This window comes from Talaromyces rugulosus, chromosome III, assembly GCF_013368755.1.
Source record: "Talaromyces rugulosus chromosome III, complete sequence".
Lineage (NCBI taxonomy): Eukaryota > Fungi > Ascomycota > Eurotiomycetes > Eurotiales > Trichocomaceae > Talaromyces > Talaromyces rugulosus.
The window spans coordinates 254,160-274,387 of NC_049563.1; the positions used below are offsets into that span (position 1 = coordinate 254,160).

The 20,228-nt window shown below is 45.4% G+C and overlaps 6 protein-coding genes across 6 annotated transcripts; 4 read left to right on the forward strand and 2 right to left on the reverse strand.

The window, feature by feature from the left end:
* Positions 1–184: 184 nt before the first annotated feature.
* Positions 185–1,252, forward strand: TRUGW13939_04943 (uncharacterized protein; the record flags this gene model as incomplete). The annotated part of the gene is made up of 1 exon (XM_035488108.1): positions 185–1,252. One exon carries the CDS (start codon positions 185–187, stop codon positions 1,250–1,252), a length of 1,068 nt encoding a protein of 355 aa, XP_035344001.1.
* A 476-nt stretch (positions 1,253–1,728) lies between these two features.
* On the forward strand, positions 1,729–5,141 carry TRUGW13939_04944 (uncharacterized protein; the record flags this gene model as incomplete). The annotated part of the gene is made up of 6 exons (XM_035488109.1): positions 1,729–2,298; positions 2,748–3,871; positions 4,284–4,486; positions 4,543–4,706; positions 4,770–5,004; positions 5,059–5,141. Coding segments are annotated over 6 exons (2,379 nt in total), but the record flags the coding sequence as incomplete, so codon positions are not given.
* Positions 5,142–6,275: 1,134 nt separating this feature from the next.
* TRUGW13939_04945 (uncharacterized protein) lies at positions 6,276–7,919 on the forward strand (the record flags this gene model as incomplete). Its single annotated transcript, XM_035488110.1, has 3 exons — positions 6,276–6,523; positions 6,580–7,125; positions 7,193–7,919. The coding sequence occupies 3 exons, from the start codon at positions 6,276–6,278 to the stop codon at positions 7,917–7,919; spliced, it is 1,521 nt and encodes a 506-aa protein (XP_035344003.1).
* A 426-nt stretch (positions 7,920–8,345) lies between these two features.
* On the reverse strand, positions 8,346–11,199 carry TRUGW13939_04946 (uncharacterized protein; the record flags this gene model as incomplete). The annotated part of the gene is made up of 5 exons (XM_035488111.1): positions 8,346–8,435; positions 8,520–9,893; positions 9,965–10,483; positions 10,537–10,947; positions 11,008–11,199. 5 exons carry the CDS (start codon positions 11,197–11,199, stop codon positions 8,346–8,348), a joined length of 2,586 nt encoding a protein of 861 aa, XP_035344004.1.
* Positions 11,200–13,072: 1,873 nt separating this feature from the next.
* Positions 13,073–13,555, reverse strand: TRUGW13939_04947 (uncharacterized protein; the record flags this gene model as incomplete). The annotated part of the gene is made up of 2 exons (XM_035488112.1): positions 13,073–13,211; positions 13,266–13,555. 2 exons carry the CDS (start codon positions 13,553–13,555, stop codon positions 13,073–13,075), a joined length of 429 nt encoding a protein of 142 aa, XP_035344005.1.
* A 3,568-nt stretch (positions 13,556–17,123) lies between these two features.
* Positions 17,124–20,204, forward strand: TRUGW13939_04948 (uncharacterized protein; the record flags this gene model as incomplete). Its single annotated transcript, XM_035488113.1, has 5 exons — positions 17,124–17,342; positions 17,401–17,548; positions 17,618–18,168; positions 19,047–19,403; positions 19,476–20,204. The coding sequence occupies 5 exons, from the start codon at positions 17,124–17,126 to the stop codon at positions 20,202–20,204; spliced, it is 2,004 nt and encodes a 667-aa protein (XP_035344006.1).
* Positions 20,205–20,228: the final 24 nt, after the last annotated feature.

The following is a 20,228-nucleotide window of genomic DNA, read 5'->3' on the forward strand; positions in this document are numbered from 1 at the left end:
TTCTCTCCGGGGCAAAGCGGACAATGACAACATAAAACACTTTACAGTCCGGAAAGTCGAACAGAGGAAAAACCTCAAGGAATCTATCTGTGCTTGTCTCTACGTACGGCGGTGTGCGTGTCAATTTTCGTTTCGCAGGTGGCGACGTCATCGGTAATCCACATAATCGACACGGCCAAAAAAAATGGCCTCGGAACTATCCAAAGCTCTGAAGGAGTCCTTTGAGCATGGCTCATCCATATTCGACTCAACGACGTCGCGAAACGTATCCTTCCAGTTTCCACTGTTGGGCTTCCCGATCAAGCACTCCCTTGCCCCGGTGGTGCATAACTCGATGTTCCACACCAAGGGTTTGCCATGGAAATACCACCTTCTTGAATCAAAGGATATCAATGATCTTCGCACAAAACTCGAAGTTTCGCCATCCGGCGGACAAGACAGCTCTGTAACTATTGGCGCCGCAGTTACTATGCCTCACAAGGTGTCCTTTATGTCTCACGTAGACGAATTGACCACCGAAGGTCGATCTATTGGGGCAATCAACACAATTTTCACTAGACTCGACCAAAAAACGGGAACTTTGAGAAGGATTGGGACCAACACCGACACCATTGGAATTGCCAGATCCTTTACGACGACACCAAACCCGCTATTTGCAGGAGAAACAGAGCCACAGATTGGTAGAGAACGACCGGCATTAGTAATTGGGGGAGGTGGCGCATCGCGCAGCGCAGTATTTGCTCTGCACCATTTTCTGGGAGCGAAAGAGATATACCTTGTCAGTCGACTCAAGAGCGAAACTGATGAGATTATTTCCTGGTTTGCCAAGTCACCATCTTTCAACGCCAAATTGCGAGCAGTGCATGACCTTGACGAATCAAAGGCTTTGACTACGCCTTACTACATCGTTGGTGCAATCCCAGACATCCCGCCTCAAACACCAGGCGAGAAAACCGCCCATGCCATCACTCGGGAGCTACTTGCGGGTGCCACTAGGGCCTCAGTGCCCAAGGGTGTGGTGTTGGAGATGTGTTATCACCCCAACATTCGCACAACGTTTTACGAGTTTGCCGAGCAGAGTGGGTGGACGGTTGTCCCAGGAACAATAGCCATGATTTGGCAAGCTGTTGCCCAGCAAGTTTTGTGGACCGAGACTGAGTTTGTTAATGAGATTGCTGTGGTGGACGACTTGAAGAAGATTGTCGAGGGTAAAATTGCTGGTCATACGCAGACGCATGAGGCCCGAATCTAGAATTTTGTATCATAGTGGACATAGAACCAGCAGTGAATAGATCATTTTTGTGTCAATCGCATGGAATATGCTTAGAATTGTCCGTTTTATCATTCAGATTAAAAGAAATAATTAGAATTAATCATTTTGAATGACGGGTACATGTACTAGTGTCAGAAATGATACAGATCCTTGTCATAGACGGTGTCAATTACCTCGGTATGGTGTAATGGACTTGGAATAAACCATGAGCTACTTCCAGTGAACACCTTTGGTGTCATTATTCCTTTTAAACTACTGTTCATTAACGGACCATCGATATGAGAAAGAATAAAAAAAAAATGAACCCAGCCGCTAGGAAAGCTGCTAGGGATCAAGCCCGGGAGTCAAGCTAGGAAGATTGGAGTACAAAACTCGATGGTTATGATGGGTGGATGTAAGCTCTTAGCATGTTGATTTCATTCTCATTGACCAAAGCATTGGCACTAAAAAGCCAGGAAGAACTTTCGGCGAATGAAGAACTCACCGTGGAAGAAGTCGAAGAACAAGGACATGAAAAAGGGGAAGGGGAATACGAAGAGAACCTCCACACCCCCGCGGGAACTAGCACCATCGGTGATCAATTCGACAATCTAGGTCCTCATCCCAGTATCGACCCCGGTGTAACATGCCCCTGGCCAGGACAAACATTTGTCTTTCGTGATCATCTAACAAAAAGGGTAATCACACTAGAAGATGGCAATTTGGTATTACGACCTAACGGGAGAAGCTCTGATCGTGGCAGTCATTGGCGCTGCGAGCAGAGCAAGTCGTTGTGGCTGGGCTTCCGCAATGCTGTGTCTGGTACCTACATTGGTCGCGACGGCAATGGAAAAATTGCCACGAGCGCAAAGGATCACCTTCAGTTGGGAAGCTTTTGCACCCGACAGCTACAGGCTGGAGAACACGTGCTATTAGTGAAATACTATGATGATCTTCTTCCTTTGGTATATGATTTTAAAGATCTTGAATTTAGAGTTGGTAACAAGGGAGATATGGAGAGATTTAGAGCCTGGGAATTCATTAAAGTTAGTTCCAGATAGCTCTTCCAACAATTAATTATTACCATTATTATCATCATCATTATTATTGGATGCATTTGATGAATCAAAATCCCATTTGGGACAGAGGTCTGCTAAGTCCGATAATCTCCGGGCGAGTCTCTAATCTCCACAGCGTATCTCCGACAACCAACATAGCATGACCGCCAAAACCATGTAGACGGCACAATACAGTCTCCGAAGTCGATTGTATGCTTCTAGATTGTGAACTTCGACGACCCCGTATACTCGTGAATCGACGGAGTGTCGTAAGCAAGCGAGAATAGGAGTTCAATGTTGAGCCGACGTGATGAGCGCCCCAACAACCTAGCTAAAAAAATGTCAATCGACAACACACCTCTCCGGGATATAAAAGCTGAAGACCTTCCGCTCTGTGAATGTAAATATGGATAAAGAACATCAACTGACCAATAAAGACACCCAAAGACAGTATCGCCTTCGCAAGAAGTCCCACCAAAACCAAAATGACCACCGAAATACAAACCCAGCGGGCTCTTTATCAAGAGGTCTATGGAGAACCACTTGTTGTGAAGAACTTGGAAATACCAAAGGCAACACCAGGAAGTGTGATCGTCCGTATCGCTGCAGCTGGAGTCATCACATACATGAAGGACATCTACAACGGAAAACGCCAGCATCCTTATCCAACACCAATAATCCCGGGAAGTTGTGCCGTTGGTCGCGTGGCTGAACTGGGTGCTGATTCAACCAGTTTGAAAGTCGGAGACTTGGTTTTTATTGACCCTGTGATCCGTGGCCGTGACGGAACCGGCGACATTTTTCTTTTCGGCGTCCACAGGGGTCATTCGGACGGTGGTCGCAAGTTGATGGAAGGTGAATGGCGTCACGGAACGTTCGCGGAGTATGCGAAAATTCCTATAGAGAACTGCGCCCCTATCGATGAGAAGTTATGCTGTGGATCCACAGAAGAAGGAGGTCTTGGTTACCAGGTGTCAGATCTGGTTGACCTTGGGCGGCTGCTGGTCCCGTTTGGCGGACTCAGGGATATCGAGCTCCAGCCAGGCCAGACCGTAATCGTGGCACAACCAACGGGTGGATTTGGCTCAGCTGCAGTCCAAGTAGCCTTGGCCATGGGCGCAAGAGTGATTGCCATGGGCCGAAATGCTTCCAAGCTCGAAAACGTTGTCCGTCAAATGGCGCCATTTACGCGGCCGGGCATGTTGGAGACCGTGACGATTTCCGGGAGTGTTGAGACGGACGTGAAAAACTTGCAAAAGTTTCGACCCATTGATGCGTTTTTCGATATTTCTCCAGATGAGGCAATCAATTCCTCTCATTTCAAAGCTGCCATCTTGTCACTGCGCCAGGAAGGACGCGTGAGCCTTATGGGTGGGTTTAGATCTGACGTTCCGATCCCACACTCAATGATCATGCATGCGAATATCCGTTTGCAGGGAACATGGATGTGTACTCGGGCCCAAGTCAGAGAGGGCATTAAACTGGCCGAAAGGGGACTGCTGAAACTTAGTGGCTCGACTCCTAAGGAATTTGCCCTTGAGGCCTGGGACGAGGCGTTTGAGTACGCGAACACTACCGGACTCCTGACCGTTATCGTGCCCTAATCTGGTCAGTGTGAATTTAGCCATGTGGCTGTTATAGTGGTCTTAGTATGAAGAAATATAAATGAAATTTGCCGATATTACTGGTTAAAACTGCAGGTTTCTGCGTAAATGCAAGGCTTGGCAGGCTGTGTTTAGGGCTATTCGTACGACCCGGAAAGAGAAGTTCCCGATAGACACGTCGCTGCCTAACCCCTAACTTCTAAGACTATTAATATATTACTCCGTAGTTTTCAAACAAAAATACTCTAGACATAATATTTCGTACTCGATATCGAGAAAAATATACGTCAAACTGAGCCCATCGTAACCCTCGTCGAAAAAAACTTCCTCTCGTTCACCGATTAGACTCGAATTGCCGGTTTCTTATAGCATGGAGACGCCTCTACACCCTTATTTCCCTCTTGGGATTCATATTCCCGGCTACGTGGCGAATGTCAACTCATTACCATCGTTGCTTGGCCAATTTGCGTTGCTCTGGGCAGTTGTCATGGCTGTCGCATGGCTGGGTATTAGCCGTATCCGACCCTCCAGCAGCACTGCAGACCGACTGGCTTGTGTATGGTTCTGTCTAAGTTGGTCCAACTCTGCACAGTGGAACAAATAGGAACCAGTAGCTGACGTATCTCAGCTGCATCGATCCATCTCTTCTTTGAAGGCTACTTCGTTGTCAACCACACGACAATCGGAGGAGCTGACCATCTTTTTGGCGAGCTTTGGAAGGAGTACTCACTTTCTGATTCGAGATACCTGAGATCCGACGCATTTCTTGTTTCCATGGAATCCATTACAGCTGTATGAACCCTGTTTTCAAAATTTGCGAACTAAGAAGCTTACTCTTTGTCGTTATCAAAATAGGTTTTCTGGGGTCCTCTTGGCTTCTTCATTGCCTATTCTATCGCTGTCCAGCATCCTGCGCGATACGCTTTACAGATTGTCATCTCGCTGGGACAAATTTATGGTGATCTTTTATACTACGCCACCAGCCTGTTTGATCTGTTCCATTACGGAGTCGAGTTTTCGCGGCCAGAAAATTACTATTTCTGGGTATATTACTTTTTCATGAACTTTATTTGGATCGTGATTCCGACATGTAAGCCACAATTGAACAGTGATTGAAAAGTGATTGGGACTAACGGTGGTCTAGACTATTTGAAGGACGCTCTGAACGAGGTCATTTCGGTCTTTCGAAAGGCAGACCAGGTGGAAAAAACGCGCAGGGCTCAATAGAAATAATGCGTCATTCCAGCGATGTCAATGATGGAAATAAAAGCAGACCCATCAATGTTTGAAATTTATCGCCCGATTTTGTCAAATATTATTACAACGAAGAACAGGACCCTCGGCAGTGCATTATCATCAAGCGGATAGTATAAACAGAATCAAAACAGCTTAAAATCGGGAGAGAAAAACCAACCCTAAAAAAAACACCACACTAGTCACCATGGCCCCGCGAGAAGTGGAATGGAGCGCATACCATGGTATGTCTATGAATAGCAGGTTACATGTATGTTCGCGTATCATCAACAGCCTTCGTCCACAGCCGAAACTACAATAGTAACCATAAATAACTAGGCCGTAAAGGAATAATTAATTCTGTGGCATATGAATAACAACTATCGCTTTCTTCCAGACATGACCATGTACGTACAAACCCCGACCACATGTACGTACAAGGTAAAAATGCCACATCGTGATTTCATACTACAAAACTCTATCCAAATGGGGCTCAAACTTCGCATCTGGCGCACATTAATAAACACCGGCACTTCTTTAAACCGTGTAAAATTCTGTCCCAAATTGATTCAACTTAGGATTCTGATTTTCTTGGCGCTTTTAAATGCGCGTATCTAAGCGAATCCTAATTAACTTGGCAGTCGGTATAATGTAATTAATCTTGCGAAATGACACGAGGGGATCGACATGCTAATCAACCGTCCGTTGGAAAATGCAACCAATTATGACTTCTCGTACCATCGGCCTGGATATACAGAGTAAGGCCTGTTTGTTGGTGGAGATCAGGCTAAGATGACACGGTACTAGTGGCTGATCCGAGAGCCCTTAGTACAGGGGCCAGATGACCAACAGTGTCCTGCGGCTGATGGGGAGGCTGCTAATAATAGCGCAAGATACATGACACTTGAAACTTTTTCTGCTTGTCGGAAATGGTCCACAAGCATTTCCTGGTGTCATTTCTAACAACCTGGTCAGCATCCAACATTAGCGCTATCCAGACCCAACGGTTTGAAAAGGGCTAACTTCCAGCATGAGTTTAGCCAACCAAGCCCGAGCGGCTTTATATCTAGGTCCATGTCCCCTTTCATGTTGGCCTGTCAGTACTTTTTGTAAAAACTAACCGACGCAATGTTGACCTCCGTCGCTACCTTGGCCCTTTGCTGGCTAGCCAGCTTCCAGTCTGTCACCGCCGCAGCAGTAGGAGAGGTTTCTCAGAATGTCCGACATGGCGACCCGGAAACTGTTGACGCAGTTGGACGTGCTCTGCGTTTCGCGGGACCCGCGGGAAACAAGGGAAAGGAAATCACCTATAAGATGAACAAAACTTCGCTGGCAAAGAGCTGGAACCACTCGACTCTGTTTGCACTTGGGTCAAAGTATGGTCTCCCAACCCTTGAAGAGAAAGAAATGATTGCTCATTCGCATACCGCAGTATCGTTGATGCCGATATCTCAGTCGTTTGCGAAACCTGCTACATAAAGGGATCAGTGAACGGGCATTTGACGATCCGCGATGACTTGAACCTCACCGAGGTTGTTCATAGTGTTGCGTCGGAGGTGGAGAACGCAACCACTGCCGCCTGGGACGAGCTGAAGGAATACGTTAAGGATGTCGCAAAGGATATTATTCACTTCTCGCATATTCCCGCCTTCCCCACGCTAGATGTTGATTTTAACCTCGACAAAACCGCTGGATTGCCCCCTATCGACGCCCGATTTGAGTTTGATAACCTCGAGTTGTACCTAGACTTCGACCTCAAGCTCGACGCTGGAACGTACTATACATTCAGATTGTTCACATCTGAAACCCCTGCTGGGTTTTCAATTCCGGGCCTGGAAGCTGGTGCTCTCTTCAAGGCGTCACTGATCCTCATGACCGAATCGGCAATTGACATCAGCAGTGGAATTCATCTGAAGTTGGATGACGGCCTGGCGCTGGATATGGAGCTCTTCAATAAAAAGGTCTCCGGGATTAAGATGTAAGACTGCTCATCTCCTAATGGTCACTACTATAGTTGATACTGACGTTATTACCTTTTTCTCTAGGCCAGGTGCGACGTTTGAACTTCTCCCTGTCAAGATTCACGGCCACGGCTCTATTGAAGCGATACTGCAGCTTGAAGCCTCCGTGGGCTTTAATATGTACACCGAAAAAATGGCCGGTCTATTGACCGCCAGCACGGGTGTGGAAGCAGAAATCTATGCCTACGTTGCTGACTTCTACGTGAAAGTCGACGGTTCTTCAAAGAAGCACTGCGAACTAGCCGCTCAAGCCGAGTACTACTTTGGGCTCGGGGCTGCTGCCGGAGCAACTGTTGCTGTTGGTGACTATATGTGGGGTCCAGACCCTGCAACATCGACCGACATCTGGACCACAACACTACCACGCTTCTGTGCCCACACAAAAACCAAATCAGCAACAAAAACGAAAACCCACCATACTAAGACAGCGGCTGCTGAGGTCACTGCCCGGGCTGCACTGGAAGATCGTGCTCCCAAGGTAACGACAACCGTGTCCACCACGGAAGCATACACCGTCGTCAATTGCCTCAAGAAGGGAGTGGTGAACTGCCCTGTTAACATGCAGAACACGACTTCGGTCGAACACACCCTTACAACTGTTCTCACATTGCCTTCTGGAATGGATGCTACGTACCCAGCCAATACACATGCATCTGTCACTAGTGTGATTCCATTTGGTACAAATCATCACAAGATCGCAGCCACCACTGGGTCCCCCAAACCACATGCACCAAGGAAGACCTCGGTGTGAGCATCAACGTGACTGATACCAACATTTGCATCTTCTTCTTGTATTTATTTTTCTTCCTCTTCTTTCATTGGGATTTTAGTGACTCACACCCAACTTTTCTTGAGACATCCTCTTGTATTTTATAAAATTAGACATTTCATTTCTTTCCCATTCAATGTTGTAATACTCAATCTTGATTATAATGTTTCTCATAGTATTTACTGGTTGTAGAAAAAACAAGTGGACGTATTACGGTTTCAGATAGAGATGACATTACAATTAAAATGCTTGGATAATCTGTAACAATATCTTATGATTACTCAATTAAAATAGTAGCAAAAATCCACACAACCAGCCAACAATTTTTCAACCTCTGAATAACATAATATATCGTAGTACAATGCCCAGGCATTCAAATTAATAAGTGATTTCCAAGTATGAATAAAATCAAAGAACTGCATATTCCTGCATATCGATGTCAGAAAGATCGAGATGGCCATCAAAAACCCCCGGTGGAAACATCGAATCCCATAGTTCCTATGTGTAAAATTAGCAGTAATAAATGCAGTGACAGGAAACTGGCATGGATTGAGAAGAGAGCAAGGGGAAGGTAATATTTACCCAATTAATGTCTAGCATTTCCTGGTTATCCCCATCACCGCTGGTTTGAGGAGTGTACGTCGACATGGAAGCACTCTGGGAACCCATTGCACTCGGGTGCAAACTCGGATTTAAGTGAGTAGAATCAAGCAGAGGGTTGTAAAGGTCACCACAATTCGTAGTAATTCCAAATAGACCCTCTTCTGTAGCAGGGACCAAGGGCGCTTGTGGCAGTTTTTCGGTATCGGTTGGATTTTGTTGTTCTAAAAGGATCTCTTGGCCATATGAAGTCGGTCTTATAGCATTTCCTCTAGAAATCGAGTCAAATATAGTGGAATTTTGCTCCACTGGTGGCCGTTCATAGGCATAATTCAGAGGTAGAGTAGGATCAGAGTCGTCACCAGCCTTTCTAGGGGAAATGATAATCATGGACTCCGTTATTGAGACAGGCAATCTCAAACCTCTCTGACTGCGATATTCCTGCATGCCTTCTGTAATAATACCCAGGAGGTACCGCCCTTTTGTTTCTCTTTGGGCGAGGATTTCATGATACTTTGGTTGGGTTTCTAAGGTAGGCAGGTCCTTCAAACTGGCCAATGGACCGGCAAAGATAAAGTCAAGACATTGCCAGATTCGATCTGCATGTTTGCGCAGCGGAAAAGTGAAGACTTCAAACAGCAACAAAAGTGCCGTGTGGTACCGCTGATAGGCAGGGCAGTACCATGCCCACTGATGTAAATCGGATGCAGTTTCCAGTTCAACTGCAGCTTCAAGCGCTTCAGTGCCCTTTATTAAGACAATTTGACGCAAACGGTCTGGAATACTGTAGGTAACACTATTCATGTACCGATGCAGGAGTGTAAGGTAGAGGAGACTGGTGAAAAGTTTCATTACCAGGCGGGCGGCATTCTGTAGAGGCTGCTGGGGTTCCTCGTTTAGGGCTGCATCGTATTTTCGATGAATTTCCTTATTGAATCTTTCCACCCGAGAGACGGCTTCCGTAAGACTCAACTTCTTAAGGTCGACCCGTTTACACAGTAGTAGACAAGAACGTTGCATTTCCTGGCATTCAAATCTGATCGCCGAGAATACCAAGTCGTTCCACCTTGTCACCGGTCCAGAAACCATAGAAGGCGGAGAAGCATGGAGGTTGCTATCGAGAGGGAGTTTGCACGAATAGCCGGTCGACTGGATGAAGGGCCGTGGTCCTTGGACGTCGCTTGTTTTCAAATCCAAGTAGCAGATTTGATACCATATCAATCGTCGCACCTGGCAATCCACTGGGGAGAAATCATATTCAGCAGGGTCTCGATGATAACCCATGCATTCGGCCAACCGAATGGCCATACCGACCAACGCAGAATGAGCACGAGATATTTCAACGCATGCCGGGAGCTGTGACTTGCCATTAGCTTCGAAGAGACGCATGTTTAGAATTGACTAGGAAGGCAAAGTATAGGTCTCACCAAGTATGTAACTAAAGCTTGGAGAACCTCTATCTTGTTTGATCTCAGCAGGTTACTCTTACTAAGTGCCAGCTCGGTGCCAAGTTGCAGACAGTTGCTCATCTCCTGTTTAGAGGTATGAAACCGTGTAACGGCATCATCGGCAGACATGCTAATAACCGAAGCGAGCAAGACTGAAAATACAATTGCCCCGAGTGAGGCAGGTATGTGCTCTCTACCATCCATCAATTCCCAGAGGGTCTCGTAACGTAGCGCGAAACTTGGTCTATGCAAGGTCCTTGCTACTGGATGAACAGACACCCAGTAGTGATTTAGAAGTGCATCAGAAACGGCTCTTGGAGGAAGTAATGTGGTCCATTCGTCATTGGATGGCCCTGCGCCAAATATTATAGCCATGGACGGCACAAAAGTGAGTTCGGGGGTGCTGCGACTCGACGAAGCATCTCCTTTAGGTTGGTTTTTTGAGACATTTGCAGCAGCAGTACTTCTAAAAGGCTGGCTATGGAGCGATTGGCCGAGCTGGGAATCCATCATCAATAGCTACTCAACCAGGCGGCAATGTCTACCCTTACCTCGTCTGCGATTCTTGGACGGAATAATCCCCCAACCCTCTCCCCGAGTCTCATTCGACCAAAGGAAAATCCAAGATCGTCGAGCTCATCTCTTTCGTCTCCGGCATAAGCCGCATCTGGAATGGCTAGAGGCGTCGGTTCAAGAAAATCCTCGCCATCGGAATCGCGACTATCATCGTCGAGCTCATCTTCGATGGCTACAATGGGGGTTTTGGAGTTTTGCAAAAGCTGGTCTCGCTTGTATTGCTTTCTCTGTGCGGTTTCTTTGTTACTAGTTCCTACCAAAACCTGGTCCAACGAATCCCTGGCATCTTTCATCTGGGTAATCTTCCGACGAATATGAGAATCGTCGGCAGCCGTTGACATATAAACACACTGCCGACCATGAGATTTGCAATTGAGACAGACTTCCTGGGGGTTAGTTTTAGTATATATCATTCCTATTCCAGGGATAGACGAAGTTGTACTTACCCCCTTGTCGCACTTCAGCTTGCGCCGTCTACATTCCAAGCATGAAGTGATCACTCTGTGCCGTCGCCGCCTATCACGAGGCTTTGTCGCAGGCATGGACTTGCCATCATCTATGTAAGAGATGCTTGCTCCCAGAGAGGAGGCTCTGGAGCCTATTCCACTGCCATCTGCAAATTGTGTCCTCTCGGCCATCCTTCCCCTCTTCTGACTCGTGTTTTCGAAATGAAGACCCGGTGATGAGAGCGATGAGAATTGGGATCAATCGCCCTTTATACACCAGCTGCTATATGCTATTAAGCTAGCAACCAGCCCACCCTGTGTCAGGATCAGGTACGACAGAACAAAAGTCGAAGCCAGCTGAAAACAACTTGATCGCATCTCGAACCTCCATCAGCTGCCAAGACGCGTTTTCATCTGGCTTCAGCGCTAGCCCGAAACAGTGGCCTTGACTTTTCTCCGTGCACCAATCACAGCATGGCATCAGCATATACTTCAACCGTTTCTTGCATGAGTCTAATAATAGCTAAAGCCTCGCTGCAAAGAAAACCACCCGAATTGTACCAGACTATGTCAAAGTTTGGACATATTTGTCTAGCTTTTCACTCTTCCCACTTCGATAACCAATGCGAAGCAGGTTCTAGTTCGATTTACCACAGCTATCAAGGTATTTTCCCCTTATCTTGTTGATGTTTAAAATGCATTTATAAGAGCTATATCAATATAAAACGACTTGTGAACAGATAATACTACTTAATTGCTTCATAAAGAAACTAGAAATAGATCTGCGTTGACAGGTGATAGGGATGATGAATGTGTGTGTCACTGTAATGGTTATTGCAGGCCCCATTCCCAATATTAGTTGCGAGTTATAGGGAAATGAATTCGTGATCACATCAATTCAACAAACTCCAAGAAATGCATTATTCTCAACCGCGTGTGTTTTGCCGCAGAGTTTCAAAGTCGCACGCCACATGTTCAACCATTCAGTCACTGTATTGAGCAGAAACGCTTTATTTCGTTGATCACGCGTTCAAGTTATTCGTCCTCCAGAAGGTCGCGAACTAGTTTCTCCATACAGCGATAATTTTCCAGAAGCAACAGTTTATCTGGAAAAAGTGATTCTCCATCGTATTGCGAGTCAGATGAAATTTGGAATTCCAAGCCTCTGACCAATGTCTAAACCCGAATGAATTTTAGAGCGGCGTTTTCAACATAAGAAGCAATTTCAAGGACGAGGCGTATCTTTTTGGTGTAATGGTAAATTACGCTATGAAAGCGACTTTGGATTTCTCTTAGGTCGGGTCCATCCTCATGACCAACTAGCTCCATTAGAGACTCGTTTTTGTCTCTGGTGTTCTTCAATTTTGCTCTGTAATGATAGTCATCAGAGGTTGAGTCGACAACACTCGTTACACCTCCGGGTTACCTAGAAAGGGCTGGTTGCTGGGTGGGCGTTTCTTCTCGTTTGTCTTCTGCCATGCTTTCGAAAACTGGAAGAATTTTAAACACCTGTAAGTTGTATCGGGAGCTAATGACTCTATACGTAGTCTTTGTACATATTTTTAGGGGCGAAGAAAGGCACCAAGCTGTGGCAACCTGCGAGTCTCTGTGCTTTTTTCCAGCTATGTGGATCGGGCGACTCGAAAGTTTCTGTCACGTCAGATTTCCTCTAGATGAAAAGACTAACAAACAGACTTACTCGCTGTGTACAGTCTCAGTAATATTTTCAACTTCGCGGAGGCCGGCTTGATATCCGTGGCAGAAGGCACAGATTATATGCTGTCCAAGTATAGAGAGCTTGGAAAGTAAACAGTGTGTGATGAGTGAGAAAGAGGGTAAGACAAATGATGATGACGGGGGCAAATGGCATAAAGCAAATTTGGACCCACTTCTCTGGACACCAGATGAGACCTGAGAGTTCAATGACGAGAACGAAGAGAAGCCTATTATTTCATCTATTAAACGGTCGAAATTACATACATGCCTATTTCCAGAATACCCCTCACAAATTCCTCCAAGTCTGTCACTGATCTATTTCAAAGTGAGGGTGCATTTCTACGCTGATTCACTGCGGCATCAGTTTCATTTCAGCGTCCTCTCCTCTCGAGCTCTTTTCGACAGAAGAATAAAGGTTGCCAAATGAGTCGTCAAATGCACGACCGGGGTGGAAGAGAGCAAATGCAAAGACAGCCACCGAGACCATTCTATAGAAATCACAGTTAAAAAATTGAACAACTGTCTTTAACAGAAGAACTCACCCTGACTCCAAGATAATGAATGGAGTTTCTTCTCTCTGCAGCTTATTATTCCATCCTCCCGCAAGCTCAACAACACGATAGACGCATCGAATAAAAATCGTGATAAATGTGATAAATGCCGCGACAAGGAAGCCTTGAAATCGTCGACTCTCGCGGATATACTGAAACTCGGCCCTCTTGCGGTTGGGATAGTGCTTGACGCGCCAAATAAATTCCAAGCAGAGCACAGCAAATAATCCCAGTGTCAATATTTGAAATATCAATCCAACAAGCATCAGGTTATTTCCCATTGACAGGGTGGATTGTTTTGTGGCCGCTGAGGCTACGCCGCCTCCTGCCCCCTGGAGAGACAGGGAGATAATGTCGCAGGTGACGAAGATACGAGTATACCATACGGGACGGATGCGAGAGATTCTTTCACCGTACACAATAACACTATGGGTTCGGGTCAGTCTGCAACAGAAAGAAATGGGAATAGAAAGAGGAGAATACATTCTTGCAAGACACAGGTATAGACCGGCTGAGTAAAAGGCTGGACCCATTGTAAGGCACACGATTTGTACGAGGAATCTTTTCAATAAAAAGTCAGTGGCCGTTCTTTTCTTTATCAAAAGAATAACTGACGTGTTGAGGTTGTAAGGGTTGCTGTGCAGAAAAGCCCGTCCAATATAACCAGCCACCTCAGAAGTCGAGCCAAGGATATAGCAAGCCAAAAAGCTCCATGTTTTAAATTTAGCCCCCAATAATATGTGAAATGCTAGGGAGGCGCCGAAAACAGCTGAGAATATGATGCTAGCTACCAAACTTGGTGGGTAACTGAGTCCTGAGCCGTCTGCAGGACAGTTGGGTCCGACCTGTGTACAATCTGAAGACATTCTGTACCTGTGTTTGCGACTGGGATAAAAGGAGAATGGGAAGATGTAGTTGAGCTTCCAGACGTTTTCCATGCACACTCATTGTGTTCTTATACACGTCGCTACTTGCACGCCAACATTGAATATTTAAAAATTCCGCTAGCTTTCGGCTCGGCCGTTGTCAACATAAACTACATGTATACAGTCATCAAGCGCCAAACTATGTCTGTGAGGCTGAGGATGAAGTGCCTAGGGGGCTTTACATGCCAGTCCTCTATTCGTCGATATTTGAAAAAGCTTCAAATAGCCCCATTATTAACTACATTTAGTTTTGACTGTGCATTCTATTACGTGAAGAAACTCGTGGTCGAGCAAGGGAGCTAGTACTGTCTCGGCCGTAAGGTAAGACCACAGCAAAGCCTGTGCGGTGTTTACAGCGACTCAACGGCCGAAAGCATCAACCCTTATAATGTGCTTGGGGGCTTTCTTTTGAAAAGGGGACAAGACACACTGTGGTCAAACTCAAAAGAAATAAAAACCGGGCTTGCCCCGTACCCATTCACGGCCGCTGTGAATATTTCAAATATTACCAGCGGAGGTGGGTTTACCATCAATTGATGGCAAAGTCTCTTACTAGTATTTTTACAACCGGCTCGCTTAGCTTCGGTTCATACATTTCTCTCCTTATCCATATTTTTGTTCACCAATACAAATTTCGCAGATCTAGAAATGTACTGAATCGGATTTAACTACGGAGTACATCGCGCGGTATTCAACCGGAACTAATTAGTAGTTCATTGACTAAAAAGTTAAAACAGTCTATTAAGGTTCTTCTTTATTGTTTTCGTATCATCCCCTAGTTATCTAGTTTGGCAACTCCGCGGCATTTAGTCCGTTCGGCCCTCCGACTACATTCGTCCATCACACCTACGTTTTTACCGTAATCCCGTGTCATTTTAACTTTTATCGCTCCAAGATCCGATTATTTGACTTTAAGGAGCCCGATATACCCAAAAATTGGAGCTTTCTTTTTCTTCTCTGGCCTGGCTGATGCTCCTGATTGGTAACGAAGCTTTAATCATGCAATAATTAATCCGAGTCTTAAAAACACCATTGTATCATTTTAAATTGACTAAGCAGAAGAGGATCAAGAGGCTGAAAGAGAAAGAAAGAAAGAGAAAGAAAAACCACGGTGAAGAACTGGAAAAAGGAAATTACCGTCTCCGAGTCTTGGCTGCATATCGGACATTGATCAGGCCGCAGGTGTACATCTCAGATTGCTTGGCAGGTATTCACTAAAATTTAGTGGCTTGGTGGGATGGTGTTGGTAAGCCTGGTGGGATGAAGGAAGTAAAAAATTCTAGTTTTTCTTCGTATAGACTTCATATATATCTTACTTATATCTCGATTTTACTCTCTAATCTGTTTCTAAAAAGTTATTCTAAAGCCCTTTTAATCCTTTTTAGTTTAACCTTAATTCTTTTTAACCTAAACTCTAAACCCTTTCTAATCTCAGCCTAGATCTCTCTAACCTACTCCGTACTCTAGTAACTATAGTAATAAATATATTATATACACTAAAGGTTGAGTGGGTATCTAACATTGGAATTGATTAATTTTAATTAATTCTTTTCTGCCAACCAAGCCAGTAAGATTTTAGTGAGCACCTACTGAACGATTCGAGATATCACCCGGCATTGACGTTATCTATTCGGCCACTATCGAATCATTCGAATGCAGACGATCTTAGTCGGCTCAATAATATGATTAGACAGAGTTGAACTTCCTTTCCCATAAAGATAACATCGGGTCAAACTGTAGCGAAGAAAAGCTTTGCCAAGATGTCTCACAGCCTCCGGTTTTGCGTGTTCTCCCGCCAAGGTCTGCGCTATCACCTCGACTCGTCTAAAGGGCATGGAATAGGACTCAGTGCATAAAGGCGGAGTATACTGAACCCTTTCCTATCCTCATGTCCCTAATAATGGTAAATTTTGGATGATAAGAGACACCAGCGGTTGATTGGTGAAGTACCCACGTCAATATGCATCTAGAGCCAATTTCTGGTTCACCCGGCATGTGCATATATGCTTAAAGTTACTGATGGCTCGTAATATTTGTTTTGTTTTCGTTCCAAGACCTCCTTCGGTCATTTAGTAAGTTGTCGGCATCACTGAGTCTATTCCCATGACACTGCAAAGTAACCATCCTCCGGAGTAAATGATTCTATATCTCCATTGAGCCGATAACCTAAATTGCGAACTAAATGGATCCTATTTTACTTTTCACTGATCATCCCCGAAGTCTAAAACCCTAGATTCGGGGTGTTCCGTGCGCTTACGCCATCTCGTGACAGACACAAGTTGTGGCTATGCTATGCAATATCCCTGTACTTCAATGGTACACAAAACGTTACGGCTGACATGTCAATGGAGCATTTCTATTGGTGAATTCTCACTGTTCGTGGGTCTCGCAGGCATATAACATGTGAATATTTGAAGAAGAAAAAACAACCCGATTATTTGTACGCCTATCAACAGTGCGCCACTTTACATAGAAAGCTACCGAATTGTAGAGCAATGAAAATACATGCGCATCTCGGCCATATGGCAGATCTTACATGGGGAAAATTTACCGAATAGCCAAGGGTATAACACTCCATTCTCATGCAATGAAACGTCTTGGTACTCGCGATAGTGGAAAATTACAAAACAGCCAAGGAGATGACACGGCATCGTCATGCAATGAAACGTCTTGGTATTTGCGATAGTGGAAAATGATCGTCTTCAATCGGAGTAGATATTTGGACAACCTTTTATTTCCCTTCCTACTGAAGAAGAAAAAAAACATATAAGTTGCGTCTTTGCCCCTCCCATCAACATTATTCTTGCAAAAATCTTCTTTCCTGAGCTCCAAGGTCCATTTTTCAAAGCCCATCGTTTTATACCCAGCCTCAACCCAATATATCATTTCACCTTCCACTTAAACACTCCAGTATATGCAATCAATGGCTATTACCATCACACTTGGGCCTAATGGCCACTATCATGTCAATGATGGTTCAGGTTATGAACATGACACAAGTGCCAACTTCCTGCCAGTTTCAGGCTCGACAAAGCTGCGTAGAATGCTGCATGAAACAAATGAACTCATCGTTTGCCCTGGTGTTTATGATGGACTATCGGCTCGTGTTGCCATGCAGCTTGATTTCAAAGCCATGTACATGGTTTGTCCCCATTTATATTATGAAACAGGATGATGCTGATTGGAAACTCTTAACAAAGACTGGTGCTGGCACTACAGCATCACGCCTTGGAATGGCGGACCTTGGCCTTGCTCAGCTTCATGATATGAAGACAAACGCTGAGATGATCGTGGGCCTCGACCCGTACGGACCGCCATTGATTGCTGATATGGATACCGGATATGGAGGTGAGTTACTCAGGAGGTGCTTTGCATTTCTAAATAAGTTGTTAACACCGTGATTGTTGTTTCGAATAGGACCACTCATGGTGGCCAAGTCGGTTCAGCAGTATATCCAAGCTGGCGTGGCCGGATTCCATATTGAGGACCAGGTTCTGAGCAAGCGCTGTGGACATCTGGCAGGGAAGAAAGTAGTGAGCAAAGATGAATATCTTATGCGCATCCGTACCGCCAAATTAACCAAAGATCGATTGCATTCTGATATCGTTCTTATTGCCCGAACTGACGCACTACAGCAGCACGGCTACGAAGAGTGCATTGACAGGCTTAAGGCAGCCCGCGACCTTGGGGCCGACGTAGGCCTGCTCGAGGGCTTTACATCTGCAGAGCAGGCTAGACAGGCAGTTCAAGATCTTGCTCCCTGGCCACTGCTACTTAACATGGTGGAGAATGGTGCTGGGCCTGTCATTACAACTCATGAAGCTAAGGAGATGGGGTTCCGAATCATGATTTTTTCTTTCGCTTCGTTGGCACCAGCCTACTTGGGTATTCGGTCTGCCTTTGAGAGGATCAAAACTGAAGGGATTGTTGGCACCCCTGAGGGCCTGGGACCGCGGAAGTTGTTTGAGGTCTGTGGTTTATCGGACTCGATGAAAATTGACGCCGATGCCGGTGGGCTGGCATTTTCAAATGGCGTTTAGCCCATATGACTCAGCAACCGATTTGTGTGAATCTTCGTTTCTACGCATTGTCTTCTGGCTAAAATTGATCCAAAGGCAAGCTGCTAGGGTTGCAGTAGGGCATTTGGAGTCGAACAGTTTTGCTTTTTGAATTTCTCATCACGTGCTAACATCTTTTATATTGTTTGTTGATTATTGATTTGCACTTATTTATGTAATTTCTCCGGGGTTTGATCTTACTAGTCATCGAGAATGCCACTTGTTTGCAATTTATCTTGTCTTGCTATGGCCTTATATTAAAGATTCTTAAGGTATTGACTTGTACAAAATTTTCAGCATTAACTGTCATATACGACTGCATCACCAATACACCTGTCGTGATACGTCAATATTGTCACGGAACATCTCTGTAAAATGAATGTAATCTGACACAAAACTCGGTATGAAGTTGTCGGTGGGAGCGAAATAAAATGAAAGCGACCAGGCTCATCACATTTGTTTTGGAAAAACAACTGCATTTAAAAAAGTTTACACAAAAAAAAGGCAACATTTATTAGTTTTTAATATACCTCACACATGTCTGGCCCCTGTCCCCCGCATCCTCTCCGATTTGATACGCGGATAAAGCTCCATGAAACACGAAAAGTCCACGAATAATAAAAGTCGACGGATAATTGAAATACCGGTTGATATCAACCACCAGAAGAAATTTTCAAACAAAATCCGACGTCCCGTATATATATTACTGGGCTGGCATTGAAAGTTGGCATTTCGACAACTTTGAGACCGAAAAACCACTCAGAAACAACTGGTAAAGTTATCTTTAGTCCTCGTTTCCAGAGACCACCATGAAACTCGTGGACTTTATCTCGGTGCCTCTGGTCACTCTGACACCTCTGGTATCCGCTGCTCTCCAATATCGAGGTGCCGATATATCGTCCCTGTTAGTCGAAGAAGATTCGAATATTTCCTACAAAAGCGTAGATGGTCAGAGCGAAAGTCTGGAAACCATTCTCGCGGACAATGGTGTCAACGCAATTCGGCAACGCCTATGGGTGAATCCAGCCGATGGCTCATACGATCTCGACTATAATCTAGAGCTTGCGAAGCGCATGGTTGCAGCCGACATGGTGATTTATCTGGACCTGCATCTGAGCGATACATGGGCGGACCCAGGAGACCAAGTAATTCACTCTGTTCTCTATTTTTCCACTTGTCATTTGAGAATAAGATGAGTCTGACAGTGTATACGTTAGACCACCCCCTCCGGCTGGTCGACCACGGACATCGACACACTTACCTGGCAACTGTATAACTACACACTGGATGTTTGTAACTCATTCGCCTCGGAGTCAATTCCGCTCGAGATTGTCTCTATTGGCAACGAAATCACAGCCGGCCTTCTTTGGCCCCTCGGGTCTACCGATAGTTACTATAACATTGCATCATTGCTGCACTCCGCAGCCTGGGGTATCAGGGATTCAGACATCAGCCCCCAGCCGCAGATAATGATCCATCTTGATAATGGCTGGGACTGGGATACGCAGTCTTACTTTTACGAAACCGTTCTTGGAGAAGGCCCATTACTCACAACCGACTTTGACTTAATGGGCGTAAGCTACTATCCTTTCTACAGCTCGAGTGCCACGCTGGCGTCACTGGAGTCGAGCCTTGCCAATATGGCCTCGACATACAGCAAAGGCATAGTAGTCGCAGAAACGAATTGGCCATATTCTTGCCCGGATCCAGAGTTTTCGTTCCCTTCTGACTTGACCAGTATTCCCTTTTCGGCAGATGGACAGACGACCTTTCTAACAGACTTGGCTAAGGTAGTGGCTGGGACATCAAATGGTTTGGGTCTTTTTTACTGGGAGCCTGCCTGGATCGGGAATGGCAATCTCGGATCAAGTTGTAGTGACAACTTGCTAGTTGATTCGTCAACCGATGTCTTTAGGTCCAGCGTGGAAGTATTTTCAGGCTTTTAGCATACTTCACTCTACAATGCTTCT